Source organism: Mesoplodon densirostris, chromosome 6 (assembly GCF_025265405.1).
Source record: "Mesoplodon densirostris isolate mMesDen1 chromosome 6, mMesDen1 primary haplotype, whole genome shotgun sequence".
Lineage (NCBI taxonomy): Eukaryota > Metazoa > Chordata > Mammalia > Artiodactyla > Ziphiidae > Mesoplodon > Mesoplodon densirostris.
The window spans coordinates 71,655,220-71,682,641 of record NC_082666.1 but is presented as its reverse complement, the minus strand read 5'-3'; the positions used below and the strand labels follow the sequence as shown (position 1 = coordinate 71,682,641).

The 27,422-nt window shown below is 41.2% G+C and overlaps 2 protein-coding genes across 2 annotated transcripts; one reads left to right on the top strand and one right to left on the bottom strand.

Moving 5' to 3' along the window:
• Window positions 1-1,215: 1,215 nt before the first annotated feature.
• On the bottom strand, window positions 1,216-23,592 carry AK3 (adenylate kinase 3). The gene is made up of 5 exons (XM_060102223.1): window positions 23,290-23,592; window positions 15,281-15,400; window positions 14,149-14,321; window positions 13,397-13,515; window positions 1,216-4,193 (listed from the first exon to the last, which is right to left on the bottom strand). Exons 1-5 carry the CDS (start codon window positions 23,438-23,440, stop codon window positions 4,073-4,075), a joined length of 684 nt encoding a protein of 227 aa, XP_059958206.1. The 5' UTR covers window positions 23,441-23,592; the 3' UTR covers window positions 1,216-4,072.
• LOC132492564 (serine/threonine-protein kinase pim-1-like) lies at window positions 9,927-11,824 on the top strand. Its single transcript, XM_060102222.1, has one exon. It carries the CDS (start codon window positions 10,027-10,029, stop codon window positions 10,948-10,950), a length of 924 nt encoding a protein of 307 aa, XP_059958205.1. The 5' UTR covers window positions 9,927-10,026; the 3' UTR covers window positions 10,951-11,824.
• Window positions 23,593-27,422: the final 3,830 nt, after the last annotated feature.

Here is a 27,422-nt window from a genome sequence, read left to right as displayed (position 1 = left end):
TTGACATCAAAGTGTCCATCAGAGATTATTTCATTTGATAAAATTAATCTTCCAATAAAAGATTTTTTTAAAATAGTTTTCACTATTCCCTGTTAACTCAGTGTCATTTTATTAATGGTGGTGGAAATAATACTGATTTAAGATTATTCTCTAGGAGAGATAGACGAGTAACATTCTCATCCAATTGTACCATTAGTGGGCTCTTTCAAATATTGCCTAAAACCTCACAACCTCCTGTAACTTCTCTCTAGGAAAGTTGGGACTTCTGTCTGCCTGGCATTCCTATTACCCTTTTAAAAGTGAACTAATTAGATGGTGCCCAAAGAACATGAATATAGTTTAGTAAGTAGATTCTCTTACAGGATGAAAACATTGTGGGTTTAGGCAAAGTGATCCTGAAGTTAATCTTGGCATATTTTCAGAGAAAAATGAAAAGATGTCAGTTTACTGTTCTCAAAGTCAGTCATGTATTTCAGTTCTTAAATTGACGTGGGACAGAAATGTACTTGTCTCAGTTGAGGGCCAGGCTTTTCATTTCATTGCTACTATATCATATGCATTTAAAAAGTCTATGCATTCATTTCCCATCTGTAATGGACATGTACGTACTATTTCATAGGTCTTCTAAGAAGCTGACTCATCTAATAAGTATTTATTTGCTTGCTTACTATGTAAGCTAATGGGAGGGTACAAAGATGAATAAAAGTTGATTATGAATTGCTTACCATCTAATAATGAAGTTGAAACCATTCTCATAAGGCTTGAAGAATTAGATTTAAGGTTTGACCTTTTCTAAGTATGAAAATGATTTTTTAAAATTCTCATATTTCACTTGTTTCTTTAAAAGGCATGATTTGTCATGCTATTTACTCTTCAAACACTAGAGTCCTTTGGTAAAATATGACATCACCAGACTGATTTACACTTTGTCGTGCAATTTGACATGCACAACAGTTTAACTTTTTACTCAATGCTGTATGGAAAAACGTGATCATTAGTGAGCTAAAGAAAAAAAAAAAAAGCTAGAGCTGGGTGTGGACTCTACAAAGCATATGGGCTTTCACCAGAAGCTTTAAACACAGCTAGACTATTCTGTGTTTAAAATTTTTATAACTTCTAAAATCAGAATCTTGAAGTGCAAAGATAGGAAGGCTGTTTCTGCAGTTTACCAGTGTCTTGGAATATTTTCTCCTGTTAATGAAAAGACAACATAAACATGTTTTAAAATACAAATTTATTGCTGTTGGTTACAGTATTACAGCAATTTAATATAATCTGAGGTCTGTAATTACCATGATTTGTTGTTAACATAGGTAAGTTTTGTCACAAAGTATGAATGTCCAAAGTATTTTGCTCAAATACCATTGTAAATAGCTGGAGGGGAAGCAGCTGTGGGGTAGGGTTTAGAAATCTGAACTATTTCAAATGGAATTAAATAAGATTTCTGGATGGTACTAACTGCCACTTTGCATTTCCCACAGCACATTCTGCTTATGAAATGTGTACCAAAATAACTTGTGGTACTCTAGAAAATAAGGTAATGGGTTGAAGTCTTATTAGCTTTTAACTAAGGCATAGTAGCTTCTGGCCATGGCATTCAACTCCAGACATATTTTCATGTGACACATAAATCATAATGATAGTTATTATAGCAGAAAACAAATTATTTTTGTAATAGTGCAGGCGTTTCCCAAAGTAATGGATGTATGTGCAAAACTTTGGGTTGTTTTGGGAGTGGGGAGGGAATGATCACAGGAAGAAGGGTCTTAATTTTCATAGCTATGTTCTTCTGTCCCTCTTTTTGATTTCCAAATCTCCTGAAGGTGTCAAGAAGGCCAGTATGGCTGCAGTACTATGGCAGGAGATAAAGTGTAAAATGAAACCAGCCTATGTACCTAAAACAGTACTGTTTTAAGACAATTATTATTTAGAAAGCAGACACTAATTCAGAAGCAAATGAGACATCAGGGTAGCAGAAGGGAAGGTGAGATGGAGTGGGCCCCGTGAATTACCAAAGACAAAGTAATATCCACAGTTCTAAATTTTCATTTAATTCTAATACACTGATATGAATGTATGTTTGATAATTCATAAGTTTAGTAGTTCCCAACATTTTTAGAATGCACATAATATTAACATTCAAATAAGGCATTAAAGGAAGTTTTGTGAAGGATGAAATGTTTACCATAATACTTTTTTAAAGCCTTGGTACATTTTTGAAAGATCAATATTGAATTTTTAAAAATCTAAGAAAAGTAAGTTTTTTTCCCCCACAAGATATGTAAGAATCGCTTGCTGGCATTTGTATTTTCAGTGCCTAGAATAAATGGGCCAAATTTTCAAAGGCAGTTAATAACTGGTTATACGATGACTTGTTTCATTTCATCTAGCACCAAGTAAGAGACTGAAGATATTGTCGGATTTCTCCTTCACCTCTCATTGCCCTGCTCTTCCTAACAGGCCACCGTGTAAACACGCATCCCATTGCCCCACTAAGGAATCAAATCATTTTCATTTTAAAATGGCTGCTCAGATTACATTCACTGGCAGAATTCTTCCCCATTAAGGTAGGATAGCAGTTAACACTAGCAGGTGTCAACTTCTTTGATTAGGAATAAAGAACTCTTCCAAGCAAAATCAATCAGTTTCCTGTTTTTTTTTTTAACATGTCATGTAAATCCTTTTAACTGCTACACCTTTACTAATCATGATTGTTATTTATGTCAAGGGAATTTTCCCCAGGCAAACATGATTAATTTCCTAATGAAAAAGTATGCTTATTTTACGTAGTGCCATGGGTTTTCTCTTATGCTTCTTTCTTTCTTTCTTTCTGTCTCTCTCACTTTCTCTTTCTTTAATTTGTTACTCATCAAGGCAGATCATACATTTGGATCAAAAAGAGAAACTGGCAAGTAGATCCTAAAGCACACATTTCTTAACCTGAGTAACACCTGAAAACATAAGAGTTTAATTACATATTCTATTGAAAATTCAACTTTGGTGCTTTTGCAAGAACTTATGATGTCAATTTCTAACAAATCATATCCCTCAGTACACAACTATTTTCAAAAGAAAATAAGTCATAGAAAAATATATTTTCCTATATGCTAATTGATACATTTTTATAGCAAATTGAAAATCTGGAGTAAACTGAAAGTATGTTTAACAACAAAATATAGCATATATGACTACTATAAGTTTGCTAGTGTAAAGTGTAAAAAAATAATAGACACCTCAATTAGAGTCAGGAGACCAGAAGGGGGAGCTCTCATGACTTGTGAAGATAGTAGAGCCCAACAGAAGAAGAGACTCTCGTTTCCTGGCAAGGGCTCAGCCAATGAAAAGCCACGGACTCTTTGTTTACTATAGCCCTCCCAACTTCCTTTTCCCTCTATAAAAGCATTCTCCTTCCCTTGCTGTGAGGAGGACTTGCACATGGCTCACCATGGTTGCAGACCCCAAATTGCAATTATCTGCTGATCTCGAATAAACCATGTTGCTGGAGAAATATCTGGCAGTCTATTTTTTTTAGGTCAGTAAAAGGCAGCAGTGAATTTGCATTCTGCAACTAATCTGTAAATCCCGTTGCTTTTTTTCTGGAATTCTCTAGACACAGTGTCCTACAAACTGTACCACAGTGCTAGAGATCTCTTTTTTAGCGTCAGTCTACACAAAAGCCTCTGATAAGACACTTTGCACAAGTGACATGGAATTTTTTTCTCTTTTTACTTTTCAAGAAAAATAAGCTTTATCAACCACTCCTCTTCTGAACAAAACTTAGATTACCAACTGCTCTTTTAATTATGCTCAGTAATTTTCAAAAGTTTAGACATCTCTGATGTTTTTTAATTGTGCATCCATAGAAGATAACTGGATAAAACACAATAGACATTTCAAAAGATGAACCTTCACATCTGACTCATTTGGCACATCCTTAATTTCCAGAATAAAAACAGCAGAAATAAAACACAATTTTCAAAGAATTTATACATGCAAGAGTCTTAGGACAATGAACTTCTAAATGCACAGACAAGGAGCTTCTGCTCATCTTACTAGTTATATGCACTTTTCCTCAAGGAGTAACTGATGCTTTCTGGTTTATTTGTGGAACTTTTGTTTGTAGGAAAGCATATACATATGGCCAGATCTTGTTGGTTTCTGTTCCGGAGAATGTTTCCAACACCCCTTTTTTCCTAAGGATGAAAAACAAAAGACAGGTCTGACAGCATAAAAAAAAATCACAGGCCAATATCACCGATGAACACAGATGCAAAAATCCTCAACAAAATATTAACAAGCCAAATTCAACAGTAAGGATTATATGCCATGATGAAGTGGGATTTATCCCAGGGATGCAAGTTTGGTTCAATACCTACAAATCAATGTGATACACTAAAAATTCTCAACAAAATGGGTATGGAGGGAACATACCTCAATGTAATTAAGGCCATATATGACAAACCTACAGTCAACATCATACTCAATGGTAAAAAGCTGAAAGCATTTCCTCTAAGATCAGAAACAAGGATGCCCACTCTCACCGTTTTTATTTAACATAGTATTGGAAGTCCTAGCCACAGCAATCAAACAAGGGGTGGGGGGAAGGAATCCAAATTGGAAAGGAAGAACTAAAACTCATTTTGCAGATGACGTGATTCTATATATAGAAAATCCTAAAGATACCACCAAAACACTGTTAGAGCTAATAAATGAATTCAGTAAAGTAGGATACAAAATTAATATATAGAATTGTTACATTTTTTTAATATATAAATTTTATTTTTTTATACAGCAGGTTCTTATTATCTATTTTATACATATTAATGTATACACGTCAATCCCAATCTCCCAACTTATCCCACCACCATCACCACCCCCACCACTTTCCCCCCTTGGTGTCCATACGTTTGTTCTCTACATCTGTGTCTCTATTTCTGCCCTGCAAACCAGTTCATCTGTACCATTTTTCTAGGTTCCACATATATGCATTAATATACGATATTTGTTTTTCTGACTTACTTCACTCTGTATGACAGTCTCTAGATCCATCCACGTCTCTACAAATGATGCAATTTCATTCCTTTTTATGGCTGAGTAATATTCCATTGTATATATGTACCACATCTTCTTTATCCATTCGTCTGTTGATGAGCACTGAGGTTGCTTCTATGACCTGGCTGTTGTAAACAGTGCTGCAATGAACACTGGAGTGCATGTGTCTTTTTGAATTATGGTTTTCTCTGGGTATATGCCCAGTAGTGGGATTGCTGGGTCATATGGTAATTGTTTTTAGTTTTTTAAAGAACCTCCATACTGTTCTCCATAGTGGCTGTATCAATTTACATTCCTACCAACAACAGTGCAAGAGGGTTCCCTTTTCTCCACACCCTCTCCAGCATTAGTTGTTTGTAGATTTTCTGATGATGCCCATTCTAACTGGTGTGAGGTGATAACCTCACTGTAGTTTAGATTTGCATTTCTCTAATAATTAGTGATGTTGAGCAGCTTTTCATGTGCTTCTTGGCTATCTGTATCTCTTCTTTGGAGAAATGTCTATTTAGGTCTCTGCCCATTTTTTGATTGGGTTGTTTGTTTTTTTAATATTGAGCTGCATGAGCTGTTTATATATTTTGGAGATTAATCCTTTGTCCGTTGATTCCTTTGCAAATATTTTCTCCCATTCTGAGGGGTGTCTTTTCGTCTTGTTTGTAGTTTCCTTTGCTTTGCAAAAGCTTTTAAGTTTCATTAGGTCCCACTTGTTTATTTTTGTTTTTATTTCCATTACTCTCGGAGGTGAATTAAAAAAGATCTTGCTGTGATTTATGTCAAAGAGTGTTCTTCCTATGTTTTCCTCTAAGAGTTTTATAGTGTCTGGTCTTACATTTAGGTCCCTAATCCATTTTGAGTTTATTTTTGTGTATGGTGTTAGGGAGTGTTCTAATTTCATTCTTTTATATGTAGCTGTCCAGCTCCATTGTACATCTTTGCCTCCTTTGTCATACATTAGTTGACCATAGGTGCATGGGTTTTTCTCTGGGCTTTCTATCCTGTTCCATTGATCTATATTTCTGTTTTTGTGCCAGTACCATATTGTCTTGATTACTGTAGCTTTGTAGTATAGTCTGAAGTCAGGGAGTCTGATTCCTCCAGCTCTGTTTTTTTCCCTCAAGACTGCTTTGGCTATTCAGGATCTTTTGTGTTTCCATACAAATTTTAAGATTTTTTGTTCTAGTTTTGTAAAAAATGCCACTGGCAATTTGATAGGGATTGCATTGAATCTGTAGATTACTTTGGGTAGTAGAGTCATTTTCACAATATTGATTCTTCCAATCCAAGAACATGGTATATTTCTCCATCTGTTTGTGTCATCTTTGATTTCTTTCATCAGTGTCTTATAGTTTTCTGAGTACAGGTCTTTTACCTCCTTAGGTAGGTTTATTCCTAGGTATTTTATTCTTTTTTGTTGCAGTGTTGAAGGATTAAAGACTTAAATGTAAGACCTGAAGCCATAAGGCTCCTAGAAGAAAACAGAAGGAGTATGCTCTTTGAAATCAGTTTTAGCAATATATTTTTTTGGATCTGTCTCCTCAGGCAAGGGAAGCAAAAACAAAAATAAACAAATGGGGCTACATCAAACTAAAAAGGTTTTGCACAGCCAAGGAAACTATCGACAAAACGAAAAGGCAGCCTACTGAATGGGATAAGATATTTGGAAATGATTTATCTGATAAGGGGTTAATTCCAAAATATACAAAGAACTTATACAACTCAACATCAAAAAAATAAACAATCTGATTAAAAAATGGGCAGAGGACCTGAACAGACATTTTTCCAAAGACATATAGATGGCCAACAGACACATGAAAAGATGTTCACCATCACTAATCATCAGGGAAATGCAAATCAAAAGCAAAATGAGATATCATCTCACACCTATCAAAATGGCTTTTATCAAAAAAACAACAACAAGTGTTGGTGAGGATGTAATATACATCATAGGGAATATAGTCAATAATATTGTAATAACTGTATGGTGACAGTAACTAGACTTATTGTGATCATTTTCTAATAAAAAATATTGAATCACTATGTTGTACATCTGAAACTAATATAATATTGTAAGTCAATTGTACTTCAATTTTTAAAAAATGAAAGAAAAAAACCCCACAGGTCTGAGTTCTCCTAATGAGCTTTTCAAAATTATTCTTAAAAGATGATAGTGTAGATTTAAGGGTGTCAGTAAGTATAGGTCTGTGTGATCAAAAGAGAAAGGCACTTGGGTGGGTGTTGGAAAACCTAGATTTTGGTTTCAGTTGTGCGCTCTGGCTAACACAAATGGTCACTTTTAAGATGGATCTATCATTTTTTGAGCATGTGCTAAGTGCTAATAATTCATTTAATCCTCTTTAAAGCTCAAGTTTCCTTATTTTACTGATAAAACTATGTGTTAGGGATGTAAAGCAATAACCTAAATCACCAAAATGGTAGTAGGTCCTGCCAAACACCAGAACATCCTTGGCTTTCTTTGTCTACTTACCCCTTTGCAAGACAGCTTTCTAATACTTGATTATCCTTCCTTCTTTCACTTGGTTTATTTTTTCTGTATGCTCTCCTTCGGCATTTTAGGGAAAAGGGAATTTTAAAACGTTGTTTTTATTGTGTTTCCTATTGGGTTTCTCCATTTCTCCCCAGGCAGATTTGTCTGGCTTGTTACCAGGCCAGTGGCCAAAGTCTATTCACTCCAGTTTCCTAGGGGTTCAGTGGTGAGAAGCATCAGAATCCAGGGGCTGCTTTTCAAAACAGATTCCTGCCCAGAGATTCTGGCATTCCTCCTATTTACCCTCCTGTTCCAGGTACTCATATACACACTGGCTTAAAGGCTGCAGAAGAGCAAATGAAGAACTCTGGTTTATTACTTTCTAAAAACAGGATCTGTCATACTTCTGCAACCTTTTCGCTAGATTTTAAGATGCTTCACTGGGAACAAAAGCATTCCTTTCTGGATACCTCATAAGATTTGCCAGTTAAGACTAAGTTAAATAATTCCCACTGTTTTCTTGGTAAGAAATATCTGCTCAAAGCCCTCCTGCTTCTAAATTCACAGACATCTTGTAAAACTTTCAAGAGAACAAGCTTCTTAACTGTTGTAAGCCTCTTGAAGAGCCACCTTAAAGTCAAGCCAATGTCAGAAGTGGGTTAATTACTGAAGAACAACTATAGGCACCTATTCAGTCCTAAAGGTGTATACCTTGGACGAACATGTGTCACCTTAATTTCTACATAATAAAATGGAGCCAGCTTCAGCTATTGGTCCTCTAAAAAGCAAGAGCATCATGTTGCTTGTAAACACAGACTTAATTACACTATCAGATGTCCCACAGCTGAGAAGAGTTTTAAGAGCAACAATACAACTGTCGGTATTTTAAAATAACAATGCAGACTCTCACTAAGGCTGCTGCAAATACCACTCTTAATTGTTGGTTAAGTCTAGTCCTAGTTCTATGTGCAGGAGCTTAGACGGAAATGCTTTGATTGATGGCAAGAGGTAGCAAAAGCCAGAAGCTGAGAAAGACTAGGGTACCTACTAGATGGGGACCCGGGCCATACACTTCATCTCTACAGTCTTCCCCAAATTCCCTTCCCACATTTTACAGAACTAATCCTTACAGCCACTGTATTTCCACTGCTTTCTGTTACTACCTCTGTTAATAGCCTCACAGTGTTGTTACCTGCTCAGCAACAATGTGTTCTCCCTTCTTCTGGTTACCTTTGAATGAATAACAAATGCCTTTTAGGGAAACAATTTTTCACCAAACTCAGTCTGTGAGATTCAGATGGTACTGTCCCTACTTCCCAGGCTCAACTATGGACATAATCAGAGCTAGTTAGTGCCAACTCCAGGACTTTTGCAGGCAAAGAGGCTCTCTTTTCTGCTGGGGTAGATAAACTGGTAGGAGGTGAGCTGGAATGTTGAGGGGCTCACACAGGGAGAGCCCACCTGAGACTGAAGCCAACATAAGGAAATGGAGTGACTGAGGCCTGATGACACTGTTTGAACACCTGGACCCAAACCATCTACCTCTGGACCCTTTAGTTACATGACCAATAAATTTCCCTTTTGCTTAAGCTAGGGTGAATTAGGTCTCTGATTCACATAAGCACATATCACATTGTATGATGAATATTGTTTACCCAGCACTTTGCCTCATAAAGAAGGTGAGTTTCTTTGGGGCTGGCAGGGACTGGGTCTAATTATCTGGGTGGACCAGGGAACTAGCTAGCACAGTGTCAACCGAGTAAATTATAATCGTTACCACTGAGTGATTTAACAGTGCCAGGACTACTATAAGTCTTTACAGGGGCTCTCTCACTTCACTCCCTTAACAACCCTATAAAGTGGGTACTATTTAATACTGCTCTGATTTTACAAATGAAGAATTTGTGGCACAGAAGTTGAAACACCTTGCCCAGGGCCACACAGCTGGTAATCTGCAGAGCCAGGCTCTTTATATAATCAATCACAAAATTATAGTAACAGCTACTCCCTTGTAATTTCACCCTCCAGAAATAACTACTAAAATAATTTGGAGACGACTACTTCAGAATTCACTGCATAGTTACCCCATTACAACAACAATAATAGCTGAGCGGCCGCGGTGGCGGAGGAGGCCCGAGAGGACTTGGCGGCAGCGGCGGTGGCGGCGGCGGGACCGGCAGCGGCAGCAGCAGCAGCAGCAGCAGCTACAAGCTCCCTGTGCCGTGGCGCTGCGGCACAATCCCCACGAGCCGCCCACCCCTCCGCCCTCTGTGCTGCCTGACCCCGCTGGCGTGTCCGTCAGCCGCCAGCCCCGGCAGCGCCCCCAGTCTTCCTCCGACTCGCCCTCGGCCTTCCGTGCCAGCCGCAGCCGCAAGGCCACCCGCAGCCTCAGCCCCAGCCGTAGGCACAGCCACCGGCACAACCCCAGCCCCAGCTCCTGCTGCAGCTCCTCCAGACACCGTCCCTACGCCGACATCCTGGAGGTTGGGATGCTCTTGTCCAAAATCAACTCTCTTGTCCACCTGTGCGCCGCGCCCTGCAACGACCTGCACGCCACCAAGCTGGCGCCCGGCAAGGAGAAGGAGCCCCTGGAGTCACAGTACCAGGTGGGCCCGCTCCTGGGCAGTGGCGGCTTCGGCTCGGTCTACTCAGGCATCCGTGTTGCTGACAACTTGCCGGTGGCCATCAAACACGTAGAGAAGGACCGCATTTCAGACTGGGGAGAGCTGCCTAATGGCACCCGAGTGCCCATGGAAGTGGTTCTGCTGAAGAAGGTGAGCTCGGGCTTCTCTAGCATCATTAGGCTCCTGGACTGGTTCGAGAGGCCCGACAGTTTCGTCCTGATCCTGGAGAGGCCCGAGCCGGTGCAAGACCTCTTCGACTTTATCACAGAAAGGGGGGCCCTGCAGGAGGAGCTGGCCTGCAGCTTCTTCTGGCAGGTGCTGGAGGCCGTGCGGCACTGCCACAACTGCGGGGTGCTTCACCGCGACATCAAGGACGAGAACATCCTTATCGACCTCAATCGTGGCGAGCTCAAGCTCATCGACTTCGGGTCGGGGGCGCTGCTCAAGGACACCGTCTACACGGACTTCGATGGGACCCGAGTGTATAGTCCTCCAGAGTGGATCCGCTACCATCGCTACCATGACAGGTCGGTAGCCGTCTGGTCTCTGGGGATCCTGCTGTACGATATGGTCTGTGGAGATATTCCCTTTGAGCACGATGAGGAGATCATCAGGGGCCAAGTTTTCTTCAGGCAGAGGGTGTCTTCAGAGTGTCAACATCTCATTAGATGGTGCTTGGCCCTGAGACCATCAGATCGGCCATCCTTCGAAGAAATCCAGAACCATCCATGGATGCAAGATGTCCTCCTGCCCCAGGAAACTGCTGAGATCCATCTCCACAGCCTGTAGCCAGGGCCCAGCAAATAGCTTCTTGGGCAGGTTCTCCCCTCTCTGTCAGATGCTCAAGGGAGGGGAAGTGTCTGTTTCCAGCTTCCCAAGTACCAGTGACACTTCTCTCCAAGCAGGACAGTGCTTGATACAGAAACAACATTTACAACTCATTCCAGACCCCAGGCCCTGGAGGCTGCCTCCCAAAGGGAGGAAGAGACTCCACTCCAGCCGTCCTAGGCCTCAACTCCTCCCATAGAAGCTCTCCTTCTCATCGGTGTCCAGCATTGCTGGACTTTGCAAAATCCCAGGGGTGGCGGGTGGGGTGGGAGTGGATCAGAATCCAGCCATGGAACTGTTCCCTTCATCAAGAGTTCTGCTGAATGCCGTGATGGGTCGGGTAGGGGGAAATCGGGTTGGGGTGGGATAGGACTAGCACCATTTTAAGTCCCTGTCACCTCTTCCGACTCTTCTGAGTGCCTTCTGTGGGGACTCCGGCTGTGCTGGGAGAAATACTTGAACTTGCCTCTTTTACCTGCTGCTTCTCCAAAAATCTGCCTGGGTTTGGTTCCCTCTGTTTCTCCCCCACCCCTTCCCCCCATCCTTCATATGAAAGGTGCCACTGAAGAGGCTACAGGGCCAAATGCTGAGCCACCTGCCCTTTTTCCACCTCCTTTAGTAAAACTCCCAAGTGAACTGGTCTTCCTTTTTGGTTTTTACTTAACTGTTTCTAAGCCAAGACCTCACACACACACAAATGCACAAACAATGCAAATCAACAGAAAAACTGTAAATGTGTGTACAGTTGGCATGGTAGTGTACAAAAGGGTTGTAGTTGATCTAATTCTTTTTTAATTTTGCCTTTAAATTATTTTACCTGTTTGTTTTGTTTTGTTTTGGGTTTTTTTTTTTTTTTTCTTGGAAAGATGCGCATTCTAACCTGGAGGTCAATGTTATTTATTTATTTATTTATTTATTTGGTTCCCTTCCTGCTCCAAGCTTCCACAGCTGCCGCCATAGTTTTCTTTTCTCCTTTCCTCCTCTGACTTGGGGACCTTTTGGGGAAGGCTGCAATGCTTGCTCTGTTTGTTCATAGGGTGACAGGACTCAGGCAGGACAGCTGCTGCAGCTCCCTGACTGCTGCAGGCCCCCTCGCCTGCTTACCCAAGTGGGCATGGGGTCCGTGGGTGATGGGGGAGGGGCATTGCTGACTTGTGTATATAGGATAGATTTATGAAAAGCAGTTCTGGATGGTGTGCCTTCCGGATCCTCTCTGGGGCTGTGTTTTGAGCAGCATGTAGCCTGCTGGTTTTATCTGAGTGAAATACTGTACAGGGGAATAAAAGAGATCTTAATTTTTTTTTTATACTTGGCGTTTTTTGAATAAAATACCTTTTGTCTTAAAAAAAAATAATAGCTAATAATCATATAGTGCTTAATGTGTGTCAGACACAATTCTAAGAGTTACACATATTAACTCCATCTTTCAACCCTCTTGTCTCATCCCCCTTTTACAGTGGAGAAAACAGAGGTTAAGCAAGAGGTTAAGGTCAAGTTAATAAATGGTGAGCTGGGATTTGAACTTAGGCACTCTGGCTCCAGAGTCTGTGCTCTAACCACAGCACTGTCCTGTCCTAATGCTGAGTCATTTTTCAGTAAGTGAATGAATGAAAGGAAAGTGAATGTAATCAATCCTCTGTTAGGAGAGGGGAAGGCTGAGTAAAGAAACGGAATTGTTTCTTAGCCTGAGTCAATTATTAATTCAGTAGAGTTCCCATATTTGTGGTGGGATATGACTTCCCTTAAGAGTTAACAAAACTGTTTGAATATAAACTTCTAAAGACTGGCAAATAAATGATCTGAGGATTATATCCTTTGAGAGTCTTCTGTGCCGTAGTGTCCTCTATTGTCACAGGGAGTGGGCACCATTAGGTTTGCCTCCCCGGCATTCATTCCAGCCTCTCCCTCCACTAGACAACAGAGTTTGGGTGAGACTGACCCACTCCCTGCTCTGGGTGTGGACCAATGAGTGTAATCTCTCCCATCCCAGTGACTGGTTCAGGAATGGGCAGTAACCTAGGCCTAGAATACAAAGCATTCCCTGACCACAGTGGCTGTTCAAGTTGGTTCAATATAAGGCTTTTGTTCACTGCGGGGAAGGCGACCCCTCAGCCTTTCATAAAGAGAATGCTGTGGCTGTTCCTGTATAACTATGCAGGAAGCCTAAAGACAGAGCCAATACAAAACAGAGAGAAGAGCAAAATTCTGATCAAACCTAGGGGCAAATGAAGCCCAAACTACCTTCTGGACTTCTCTGTTACACAAGCAAATAAATTTCCTTTATTATTTAAACCAATTTGAGTTGGATCTTCTGGTATTTTAGCATTTTGGCTATAAAGCATGGATAATCAGAAAATGATTTAGTGATCCATCATACAAGAGAAGTTGTGAAGAGTGACCAACTCACCGGTAGTATTCCAGGACGGGCTCTGTTTGGGCTTCGTAAGCCTTCAGTCTCTTGACAACCGTCTCTGGTCTATCATCCTCACGCTGAATGAGAGGCTCCCCAGTCAGATCATCAATGCCCTAAATGGGAGTTAGAAGATGCTGGCATCAAATATCATATTTTTGAAGGATATTTTTATAGGTAGTTAACTGATTTTTAAACAGACATCTATGCAAGCACCAAACAAAAATGTGTTTTTAAATAAACAGAATCAAATCCAAATCCAGGTCGTTGCAACACAGAGCCATGAGACCCCACGATCATTTCCACAGTGTCAATCACCTTCTCTTTAGAGCAAAAGGTTTTCTAAGCAGCCTCTAGATAATTTTACATTATATATTATATTTATGTTATATATTATAATATATATTATATTTAAAAAGATTCAGCTACAGACTGGGAATCTCAACTGCAAGCCCTAAATAACCCAAGGTGTCGTTAATCCCTACTGCCCCAATTTCTAACACACTCCCTGGCACAGAGTAGGAAATCAATACATGCTTTTGAAGGAATAACAAACCCCCGTTGCTCCTGCGGATGCCTTTACTACAAAGCTGACTGGACTAGACCAGTTGACTATACCAAGTAACCTGAGAACATGCCCTCAGTAGTTCTAGTCATCCAAGGGTATCCAAGGTCATCCGTGAGTGCAAGAGGACTGGAGACAGTTGGCTACGTGGAAGGCCAAGTCAGTTCCCCCCCCAAATACTCACCATGGTTTTGGGAGGGTTGAATTCGATGTTGTAGACACGGCCGCTGCCTGGATGGATCCAGCGAGCAGTGAGGCGTTGCTTGATGACCTCAAAGGGTACATTCAGATTAATCACTGTGTCTATCTGATAAAATCTACCCAGGGCTTCTGCCTGTGGAAGTGTTCTTGGAAAACCTTTACAAAGTAAATTAAAAATGAACAAAGGAAGAAAGAGCCATGGGGAGAAAGGGGAGAAGGAAGAAAGTTAATATTGAGCAATCTGAACAAAAGCAATAACACCAGGAAGGCTGATGACAACCTTGTTGTAGTTGTAGGGCAGCCGTGATAGTTAATTTTATGTGTCAACTTGTCCAGACCACAGGTTGCTCAGATATTTGGTCAAACAGTATTTTGGGTGTGTCTGTGAGGGTGTCTTTTGGTGTGAGATTAACACTTAAATCAGTTGACTGAGTAAAGAAGATTGCTATCCCTAATGATGATAGGCCTGGATAGAATAAAGTTGCTGGCCTACCCAGAAGATAAAGGGGAATTCCTCCTGCCTGACTGCCTTGCAACTGGGACATGGCTTTTCCCTGCCTTTGAACTCAAACTCAAACATCACCTCTTCCTGGGTCTCATCTGCCTTCAGACTGGAACTACACCATCACACCCCCGGCTCTCCTGGGTCTCCAGGTACCTGACTCGCTTTGAAGATCTTAGGACTTGTCCACCTCCATAACTGTGTAAGCGAATTCCTTATAATAAACACCTCTCTCTAGAAACTAAAAATCAACATATCCTCAAGGATCCCGCCACACCTCTGGCTGGGGAATGTTTACAGCTGACTGTAAGTTACTCTCCAGCCTTCCTTCTTCCTTTTGTGATCCTCCCTTATCCTAAATATTCTCAAAAAGCGGGGAAGGAACAAAAAGTCATATCTGAAGGAGCTTAGAAATCATGCAGTCCACTTCCCTCTTTGCATTTAAAAAAAGAAGCAGGCCAGAGAAGATGACTGGCCCCCAAGGCCCCAGGGTGGGGAGTGGCAGCATTCAGGCCCCCTGCCCACCATCCATGTTTGTAGCGCATGAAATCCTCACTCTCCTGTCTGCACGCATCCTTTTGGGCAGCTGAAATATTCTCAATATTCCACTTACCATCCAATAGCCAGTTATATTGGGTGAGATTTTTCAGCTCATGAAGAGCCAACCGAGTCATGACATCGTCTGGGATGAGTTTCCCTTGGTCAATGAACGTCTTGGCTAACACACCAATTTCTATAGCAGAAGCGGGAAAAAAGGCAAGTCAGCCAGTGCATCTATTCTACCCCATTCTAGTTCTCTAGGAAATTGGTTACCTAAAGAAGCCCCCTGGATAACACAGTCATTTGAAACTGTGCATCATCAACTTTTGTGATAAAAACAGATTACAAAATAATCTAAGCCTATTTCAAAATCTCCATTACATAAAAATAATGGAAAGCTATAAACCAATATGTTAGCAGTAGTCATCTCTGTGACAGAATTGTTATCTTTTCTTTTTTTTTTTAAACATTTTCACTTTTCTGTGTTTTTCTAAATTTTCTATGGGAAAAATATATATACTAACAAATTATTTTCTTTTTAAATAAGAAACTGAAATAGTCATTATTTTTAAGTGGCTCAATTTAAGTGCCGGCCATCATGTTACTATAGAGATTTTTCTAATCCTTTAAAAGAGATGCTGCTGTCACAATTCAGTTTTTGACCAGATTAGCACTGTGATCATATTATATTTTTATTAATGAAATACCTGAAAAGAATTTATGAACAACTTTTATATATTACCTATAATTGTATGTCATTCTTACACAACAGTATTTTCATTCCCTCATCATCTCTTACCAAACTATTTACACACATTCAGAATTTTTAATGCCACTGTAAAAACCTGTGTACTTATAGTTTTGTGTTCTTTTTTCACTTAGCATCATTTTGTAAATATTTTTCATAGATTTTATACAGTCATTTAGTCACTTGTGGTAACTAATACTCCATCAGTATATATCTATGTTTGATAAAAATATACTCTTTTGGACTTCCCTGGTGGCACACTGGTTAAGAATCCGCCTGCCAATGCAGGGGACACGGGTTCGAGCCCTGGTCCGGGAAGATCCCACATGCCGCGGAGCAACTAAGCTCATGCGCCACAACTACTGAGCCTGCGCACTAGAGCCCGCGCGCCACAACTACTGAAGCCTGCGTGCCTCAACTACTGAAACCTGCACGCCCTACAGCCCGTGCTCCGCAACAAGAGAAGCCACCACAATGAGAAGCCTGAGCACAGCAACGAAGAGTAGCCCCTGTTCGCCACAACTAGAGAAAGCCCACGTGCAGCAATGAAGACCCAACGCAGCCAAAAAAAAGTCTACATCAAAAAAAAAAAACTCTAAAAAAAAATTTAAAAATATATACTCTATCATGGCAATATATACTGTTAGACATTTAAATTTTTAAATTAGTCTTGATTTTTCCCTACCACTTCTGCTTTTAAAGATCTTAGCACTCTTTTTTTCTTTCTTTTTTTTGGGGGGGTGCTTCTGAGTTATTTCTGGTGGATAAATTCTCAGGATTCAGAGATTAAACAGTCAAAGTTTATGACTGTTTTCATGGATACCAAGGGGGGAGAGGGGGTGGGATGAATTGGGAGACTGGGATTGACATATATATACACTACTATGTATAAAATAGATAACTAATGAGAGCCTACTGTATAGCACAGGGAACTCTACTCAGTGCTCTGTGGTGACCTAAATGGGAAGGAAATCTAAAAAAGAGGAGATATATGTATACATATAACTGATTCACTTTGCTGTATAGCAGAAACTAACACAACATTGTGAAGCAACCATACTCCAATAAAAATTTTTTTTTTAAGTTTATGACTGTTTTCATAATTCTTGGTATGGATTGACATACTGACTTCAGAACATATCCTAAATTGTCAAATTGATGAAACTTTAGATTTCTAACTAAGCACATTAACTACATGGAAATTGGCTGCCATTTGACAGGTGTACTGCTTGGGTTTATAAACAGCATCTGGAAGAGGTCCTGGGTTCTGAGAGCGCCCAGGACTCTCTAAAATACCCTCTTGGAAAGGTCCACATACTTAATATGTGTGCACCTCTCTGTTATCAGTGTTTTGACCACTGCTCTGGGGGACATAGAGCTCAAACTCAGTACTGAGGAAAATCGTAATTCTCCAGGGCTGAGTCCCTAAAACTAGTATTGGTCCCTCCCCTCCCCTCTCACTCTTCAGGCCAAGCCCTCAACTAATGGCAACAAATGGATTGAGATGATGGGATTAACTAATAAAGTATTTAATTTTATATTAAGTATAAGACTAGCCTTAAGAAAAGATGATCTGTTCTTGTCATTTCAACACTGTACCAGAGACTGTAGCCAGAGCAATGAGTCCAGAAAAAGAACAAAAGGCATCCAGAAAGGAAGAAGTAAAATTATCTCTATTTCCAGGTGACATGATCTTGTATTTAGAAAATCCTAAGGAATCTACTAAAAAACTATTAGAACTAATAAATGAGTTCAGCAAAGTTGCAAGGTACAAGATAAGTATACAAAAATGAATATGAAAATGAAATTAAGAAAATTCCATTTACAACTGTATCAAAAAGAATAAAAAAACTTAGCAATATACTTTTTTAAAAAAGCACAAAACTGGTAATCTGAAAACCACAACATTGTTGAAAGAGATTAAAGAAGACCTAACTAAATGGAAAGATAGCTTATATTCGTGGATTAGAAAAGTTAATATTAAGATGGCAAGACTCCTTGAAAATGATCTACAGATTCAATGCAATCCTATCAAAATCCCAGCTGGTGTCTTTGTAGAAATTGACAAAATGACTGTAAAATTCATATGGAAATGCAAGGTATCCAGAATAGCTGAAAACAATCTTGAAAAAGAAGAACCAAGTTGGAGGACACACACTTCGGATTTCAAAAGACTGTACTGACGTAAGGATAGACATCATGTTGCTATGAATATTCATATATAAGTTTTTGTGTGAACACATGGAACAGAAATGAGAGCCGAGAAATAACCCCTCACATTTACCGTCAACTGATTTTCAACAAGGATACCAAGCCAATTCAATGGGGGAAGAAATAGTCTTCTCAACAAGTGGTGCTGGGACAACTGAATATCCATACACAAAAGAACAGGTTAGGTTAGGTGGGCCTCTACCTAACACCATATTAAAAAATTAACTCAATATGTATATCACAGACCTAAATGTAAGAGCTAAAACTACAAAACTCTTAACTGGACTTCATTAAAATTTAAAACTTTTATGCTTCAAAGAACACCATCACCAAAGTGATAATCCAATCCACTGAATGTGAGAACATTCCTGTAAATCATATACCTAATAAGGAACTTTTATCTAGACTATCTAAAGAATTCTTACGACTCAGCATTTAAAAAGGAAATCCATTTTTTTAAACGGGCAAAGGATCTGAATACAAAAAAACAGATATACGAATGGCCAAGAAGCACATAGAAAGATGCTCAACATCGTTAGTCATTAGGGAAATAACAAATGGAAACCACAATGAGATATCACTTCATACTCACCAGGATGGCTGTAATCAAAAAGACATAACAAAAAAAAAGAGACGTAAGTGTTGGCAAGAATGTTGAGAAATTGAAACCCTCGTATATTGCTTGTAGGATTATAAATGGTATAGGCAATTTGGAAAACAGTGTGGCAGTTTTTCAAAGGTTTAAACAGAGTTACTACATGACGCAGCAATTCAACTCAGGTATATTTTTTCAAGAGAAATAAAAACGTAAGTTCACACGAAAACTTATATGTGAATGTTCACAGCAACATTATTCACAATAGCCAAAAAGCGAAAACAACCCAAATCTTCATCAAATGACAAGTGGGTAAATAAAATGTGGAATATCCATACAAAATTTTATTGTTTAGCCATAAAAAGAAGTGAAGTACTGATACATGTTGCAAAGTGTATGAACTTTTTTTTTTTTTTTTTGGCTGCGTTGGGTCTTTGTTGCTGTGCGCGGGCTTTCTCCAGTAGCGGCAAGCAGGGACTACTCTTCATTGCGGTGCGTGTGCTTCTCATTGCTGTGGCTTCTCTTTGTTGTGGAGCACAGGCTCTAGGCACGCAGGCTCAAGTAGTTGTGGCACGCGGTCTCAGTAGTTGTGGCACGCAGGCTCAGTAGTTGTGGCACATGGGCTTAGTTGCTCCACAGCATGTGGGATCTTCCCGGACCAGGGCTCGAAACTGTGTCCCCTGCATTGGCAGGTGGATTCTTAACCACTGCGCCACCAGGGAAGTCCCAAAGTGTATGAACTTTGAAAACATGCTAAGTGGAAAAAGCCAGACCCAAAAAACCAAGTATTACATCACACCATTTATACGAAATGCTCAGAGTAGGCAAATCTAGAGAGACAGAAGGAAGATCAGTGGTTGTCCAGGGCTGGGAGCATTGGGGGAAAATGGAGAGTGATTACTAATGGGAATAGGGTGTCTTTTTGGGGTGATAAAAATGTTTTAAAATTGATTGTGGTAATGGTTGCACAACTCTGAATGTAATTTAAAAAAAAACACTGATTCATAGTTTAAGAGGGTTAATTTTATGTAATGTGAATTATATCGCAATAAAGATTTTTTTTAAAAAAAGGACTTCCCTGGTGGCACAGTGGTTAAGAATCCGCCTGCCAATGCAAGGGACACAAGTTCAAACCCTGGCCCGGAAAGATCCCACATGCCGTGGAGCAACTAAGCTCGCGCACCACAACTACTGAAGCCTGCATGCTCTAGGGCCCGCATGCCACAACTACTGAGCTTGCATGCTGCAACTACTGAAGCCCGCACACCTAGAGCCCATGCTCCGCAAATGGACAAGCCACTGCAATGAGAAGCCCACGCACCGCAACAAAGAGTAGCCCCCACTCGCCGCAACTAGAGAAAGCCCGCACACAGCAACGAAGACCCAACACAGCCAAAAAAAAAAAAAAAAAAGCAATTAAAGATGAAAAATACCTCGTAAGCAAAACAAAAGAAAAAAAAGCCACTCATAAAACCAACACTACTCAGGAATAATTATCATCAAAACTGATAATATAAAAACCTCCAAATATTTTGTTTTATGAGTAGATAGTCCCATGCATAGTCTAATAATCATTTTCATATCACTAACAACTTTCTATATCATTAAACACTTACAATAGTTATTAAAATCTGAAGCCTGTAATGCTTCCATTTAAAAGAAAAATAAAAATGATTCAACTCTCTACGTCATAGTCTAAGCAGTTGGTTTATTACATTTCAAGTTTTACTCCCTCTTAAAATTACGCAAGGACTTTTGTCTAGCATATTCTTTGGACATTTAGTAAATTTTTATTCCCTTGATTGCCTATAATTTAATATTGTATCTAAATAGACTCCTCATTTAAAAAACCATTTCCTTTTTTATTCAAAAAATTAACAAATTTGGGAGCTTCCACACCTACAAAACATAAAAAGCTAGTTTAAAAGTAAATCATTCAAAATAAACTGATTTTCTTTTTTTCTTTTTTTTTTTTTTTTTTTTTTGCGGTATGCGGGCCTCTCACTGTTGTGGCCTCCCCCGTTGCCGAGCACAGGCTCCGGACGCGCAGGCTCCGGACGCGCAGGCTCAGCGGCCATGGCTCACGGGCCCAGCCGCTCCGCGGCATATGGGATCCTCCCAGACCGGGGCACGAACCCGTATCCCCTGCATCGGCAGGCGGACTCTCAACCACTTGCGCCACCAGGGAGGCCCAATAAACTGATTTTCTATAAAGTTATTCACAAATAAAAACAGAAAAGGAAGGTTAAAAGGGAATAGGAAGGGTTAAAACCAGCTTTTGATTTTAAGGATAATAATCAGAAATTCTAAAACACAGAAACATTAATCAGAGAGATGGTGCTTGTATTATACAAAAAACCATTTTTAATTCTATATCTCCTTTTAACATCTGGTCATTCTTATAAGACTACTCAAACCAACCACACCTCATATCCGAACTAACTGGAAACAACTTATTGTTTGAGCAGCTATGAAGTACAGAAAGAGGGCCTGACCAACATGTAAATACAGTTCTCTTTTATATATGCCAAGAGAAAGGGCTACAGAGAATTAATCTAGTTTCTGACAAAAGTGCTTTTAGGGCTTCCCTGGTGGCGCGGTGGTTGGGAGTCCGCCTGCTGATGCAGGGGGCGTGGGTTCGTGCCCCGGTCTGAGGGGATCCCACATGCCGCGGAGCGGCTGGGCCCGTGAGCCATGGCCGCTGGGCCTGCGCGTCCCGAGCCTGTGCTCCGCAACGGGAGAGGCCACAACAGTGAGAGGCCCGCGTACTGCAAAAAAAAAAAACAAAAAAAAAACAAAACAAAACACTACGAAGTGAGCCAAACAATTTAACCTTCTGAAGTTTAATACTTTACGATTTTTTAAAAGATCGATGTTAGAAGAGAAAAATAAAAGTAGTAATTCACCAGATGAGGTGATAAACCAAAGAACTCCACAAGACAAGCTAAAAACAGTTTTTTCATTTGAATATCAGTATTCTGAAACAAACAAACAAAAAAACCCACCTAGAAATAACCTATATAACCCATCAATAGGGGATCGGTTAAATAAACCATGGCAGATCCAGCAAATAGATACCTATACAAATGTTAAATAATGAAATGGATTTCTGTGTTTTCGTGTGGAAAAATATCCTAGATATACTGAAAACACACTGGTGCAGAACACATATTTAGTAGGATTACATATTGCATAAAAACAAGGGATATACATATACCCTGTATGTGCTTATACACAAATACAGATTTCCAAAAGCAAGCACATGACACTGCTCCCCTCTGAAGAATGAGACTGAGGCAGGGAATAAGAGAGAGTTTTACTTTTAATATTATGTACTTCCATCCTGTTTCCAATCCTTTTTTACCTTGTGCAAGGGGTTAGTCCTAATTTTTAAAAGGAGCTTCAAAATGACTTTGTTTTGGAAAGTAAAGGTCAACACTTTTGAGAGAGAAAAAAAAAAAACTCACCTTGCTGTTACTTTTGGAAAACAGCTTTCTTGAGATATAATTTACATTAAGATAAAATCCACCCATTGTAAAGTGTACAGTTTGTTGACTAGATTTTGTGCTGAGTTGCAAGAATTTTTTTGGCATGAGAAACAAAACAATCATTCAGATAACCATGCACAAGAACAGCTTTCTGGTATAAAGATCTAAGACAATTTTGTGACAGCAACGAGGGTAAATAATACTTGGCCTTCAGATTATGGGGGAAAGGTCAAAACCAGAAAATTCCATAGCGTTTAACAAACAAACAAAAAGTTAAAAAAGAAAGCGCTGGGCTTCCCTGGTGGCGCAGTGGTTAAGAATCCACCTGCCAATGCAGGGGACAGGGGTTCAAGCCCTGGTCCGGGAATATCCCACATTCCGCAGAGGAACTAAGCCTGTGCGCCACAACTACTGAGCCTGCGCTCTAGAGCCCGCGAGCCACAACTACTGAGCCCACACGCTGCAACTACTGAAGCCCGCGCACCTAGAGCCGGTGCTCCACAAGAGAAGCCACTGCAATGAGAAGCCCGAGCACAACAAAGAGTAGTCCCGCTCTCCACAACTAGAGAAAACCAGTGCGCAGCAACGAAAACCCAACAGAGCCAAAAATAAATAAATAAAGTTATAAAACAAAAAAGAAAAGAAAAAGAAAGAGAGCTCTAACAGTTCTCCAAGCGCAAGGGCAGGCAGAGAATAAGCCACACACAGATCATGGACCCTTAGGAGCAACTGCGACTGGGGCTGGCCATACCTCTCAAAGCCATGTGGTTTTCTTTAACCTTTGAGCTTCGAATGTGTCCTAACTTCCTAGTGCCTTCCCTCAATAACCCACCTGAAGCTATCCACAGAGGCCAGAGGTTTCGGGGAACAGTAGCTCAGCAGCTCGAGGACTTCCCCAACGCCCCGGGCGGCAATTGGGAGATGCTGCGCCCGCACCCCTCCCGCATTCCTGGGACCCACTTCCCAAGCCCCGGTCCCTCCGCCCACAAATCCCCACCGGGACGACTGCGCACAGCCACCCCTCCCGCCCGGGCTCCCACCTGTGCCCCGAAGCATATTGTCTCGGAGCAGGTCCCCGCTGGAGAGGTGCTTCAGCTCGAAGTGTTTGGTGATGCGCGAGGACACGGTGCCCTTGCCGGAGCCCGGCGCCCCCATGATAGCTGCGCGCACTAGCCGCGCAGACGCCCCCATGGCCACCGAGAGAGGCCGGGGCCGCGCGGACAGTGGGGCTTCGGCCTGGCTGCGCGCCCACCCGCTCCGCAGGCCGGGGCCGGCCGGCTGGCAGCGCTGCGAGAAACCTACGGCCTCCGCGCCCAGGCGCTCCCGGAAGTGAGGCGACAGCCTCCCGGCCAGCCCCACCCACGCCCCGCCGGGCTGCCGCGCCCGCCCCTGCCCCTGGCGACCCGGGAACCCCACCTCCCCCACGCCTGGCCCCGCCCGGCCCGCGCAAGCCGCGCCCCCGCGGCACTCCAGCAGCGACCCTTGTGAGCGCCTCGGCCGCCCCACACAGCCCGCGGCCCTCCGCGCCTCCTCCCCACCCGCCAGCTCCCCCCGCATCCCCTTTGCTTTCCTCCGCCTCTCGGGGCCCACCTCCGTGACCCCTGAATGCCCCCCACTTCCCTCAGATCCACACCTCGCACCTGTCAGTGCCCCGCCCCGTCCTGCCCAGTCCCAGCGGATCGACCGCGCCCTCCCGGGGCTTCTACCAACCCCAGCGCCGTCCTCCGCGCGGCTCCCACTTGCTGCCCCCTCGCCACCACCCGTGCCCCTCGGCTCCCTGGGTCGTCAGAGGTCCCCATCTCCTCCTCCCAAGCCCGCAGTTCCCTCCCCTCCCTTTCCCTCTCCTCCTCTGCTGCTGAGCGACTTTTCCTGCTCCCTTGCTTTCTCACGCAGGCCGTTAAGGTACGTTTATCTAGGTAGAGTCCCAGTGGGTGGCAATGAACCAAAAGGGCCTTCCTCCTCATTTCACAGAAGAGGAATCCCAGTTGAAAATAAGTGAGGTGCTCTAAGTCACAGGTCTGTTGAGGGGTGTCTCTTACTTCCCAGGAGCACACTTTCGGATTCAAAAGGAACTGTTGCTTTTACGCAGCCGAGCCTAAAAGTACTGGCTCCTCCTCAGGCTCCACTGTTTGCACTGATGCCATAAATATTTATTCAGTAAAATTCCTGCTCCTTGGATTTGAAAGTCTAGTGGTGGAAGCAGGTCATAACAAGGAAACAGATAAATTAGCAAGGTAATTTGAGATAGTACTATGAACAAAATAAAATACAATGTGTAGAGGGAGGCTGTCTTAGATTGGGTGGTCAGTAAAGCTTTGAAGAAATGCCATTTGCCCTTAGCACTGAATGGGAAGGTGGAGGGAGAGGGACAAATTCAAGGGGAAAAGGCCCTAACGTGGAATGTTTGTCATGTTCCAGGAATAGAAACACAAGACAAAAAATTTCCTACCTATTTCCTCTGTAAAATGGGCATGGAAGATTAGTATGGAGTTGTTAAAATAATGTGTGTAATGCCAGCTACAGGGTAGGTGTTCAATATTACATTAAAGTCATCCACTATTATTATCGTTTCTTTGTGGAAGGTCACTATGCTAAGGCAGAGAGAAGGCTCTGTGAAAATGAACACAGTTCCATCCTCCTCAGAAGTTACCTAATGAGTGGCCCAAAACTGCTTTCAATTTAAAAGATAGAAATTATTTCAGAGTGAGGTGGTAAGGGAAATCTTGCTCCCCAGTGAATCTGAGCTGGGTGAGTGGATGGGGGATTTAATAGGTAGACAGTGCTGTACTTGGAAAGAAATTTAGTAGCTCGTACATATTTATTACTAAGAAAGAAAGAATGAAAATAAATGAATTAAGCATTCAACTCATATAGTTAGAAAAAAGACATCAAAATAACCCATGGAAAGCAGAGGAAGGGATTAAGTAAAGAAAAAACATAAATGAAAGGATCAGAGAACTTAAGAAACAGAACTAACAAAAGAATGAAAAGATCTGGACAAGTACAAGTTACAAAACAGTAGAGAACTAGGTGCATAGAGAGTCCTTCTAATCTCCAAAGCTGGGAGCATTTGAGGGTTTAGCTGCAAAAGAAACCTGAAAGAAAATCCTGGGGATATTTGGCTTAGAAAGAAAACAAACAAAATAGCAGAGAAATCATCCCATCACTGGGGAGGAAAAGCTGAGTGTTGTGGTCACATCACCAGGCCCCACAAAATGCCAGCTAACTGCAGCTTTGCTAAAGTTTGTGGATTATGAATGAGGAATGAATAAGTAACTGCCAAACTGAGAAATCTCCTGGCAGCTGGGCTTAGCACAGTCATTTGGCCATGCACACACACATTTGTATGGGCTGGTTCTTCACCCTTGAACTTGCCCCAGTGGTAAAGACACTGAGCTCAAATAATACATTAATACGACAGAAAGTGTGAGTCAAAAAGAGATTTTAAAATGCTTGTATGTTGGGGCTTGCCCTCTAGGACTCCTGAGGAGACCAGATCCAAAGAAGTCTGAGAGAAGACCATGTGGAGAGAGGGCCAGCAATCTGAGTCGGTCCAGCCATTCCAGCTGAGCTGCCAGTTGTAGCCACAGGACTGAACCCAGGGGTAGGTGGATTAGAGAGTGGAGAAAGAATTTCTCCCTGAGCTACTAGAAAAATAGAACTGTCATTACCTGAGATTGGAAAAACTGTAGGAGAAGCAGGTTTGGGGAGAATATCAGTGTTGTTTTGGGTAAGTTAAGTTGGAGATGCCTTTGGGACATCCACAGGAATTGATAAGGAAGCAGTTAGATGTACAGATTTTGACTACATAGTAGAGGTCCAGGCTGGAGATATAAAATCTGGGAGTTGTTGATATATTTAAATTCATGAGCTAGTACAAAGTCACTTAGGGAGTGAGTTTAGACAAGAGGAGAAGAGGTCTGAAATCTGAGTTCTGGGGTTCGCCAAAATTTTGGGATGAGGAAGAAACACTGAAGGAGCCTGAGAGGAGAGGCAAGTTAATTAGGAAGAAAACAGGTGAGTGCAGTATCTTGGAAGTCGATGGAGTGTGTTTCAAGAAGGAGGGAGTGATTAAATGAGTCAGATTCTGCTGATAGGACTGAGAACTGACTGAAATTATTTCTAAGTGTAAAAAAAAAAGATTATTTTTCATTTACAACGCATAGATGAAAATATCAGAGGATAGTTTTGCCAAGAATCCCATAGCTATTCAACAACTGAATTAGTAATTTCAAAAAACGTTAGGTGAAATATAGAAAATGCTTTCTCTGAGAGGGAATTCTGGGAGTAGAATTCAAACTGTCCAGACAAGGATATTAGAGAAAAAAGAAAGAGAAGATCTAGACAAAAGTAGGGGAAGAGAACAGAGGAGGCACAAAGAAACGAAAATAAAGGGCTCTATTTAACAGCCCTTGAAAGAGCCATATGAAAAGATGTTAAATCATAGTTATGACAAAGGAAATACAAATTAAAACTATAGTGAGATACTATTTCTCAACTATTAGATGGGCAAAAATCTAAGTTTGACAACGTAATGTGTTGACAAGGTAGTGAGGAAACAGGCATTCACATTTTGCTAGTGGGAATACAAAACTGGTACAATCCATGGAGAGAGAAATTTGGCAATATCTAGCAAAATTTCATATACGTGCACTTGTCAATACAGAAATTCCATGACTAAGAATCTAACCTAAAGATACACTAGCAAAAATACAAAAAGATATATACATAGGGTTGTTCAATGAACACTATTTGTAATAGCATAAGAGTGGAAACAATCCTAAAGTCCATCAGAATGGTCAAATAAATGAGGATCCACTCACATATTGGAATACTACGCAGCTGTAAAAGCAAATGAGAAATATGTCTATAGAGTGCTATGGCATGATTGCCAGTGAATAAAAGGCAAGGAGGCAAAGCTGAAGGTTATATACTACCACTTAACCAGAGGGGGGAGGAAGATATGAATATATCTTTATGTTTTAGGAAAATGGAAACAAAATTAAAAAAAAATAAAACAAAAATTTTGTTTTATTTAAACAAACAAAAACTGATTACCTCTAGGGGAAGGAAGGAATGGGGCAGATGGAGGTCAGACTTCTCCGACTATACTTTGGTTTATATGAGTGACTTTGTTAAGTATGTAGCAAGACTTAATTTTTTTTAATGTTTC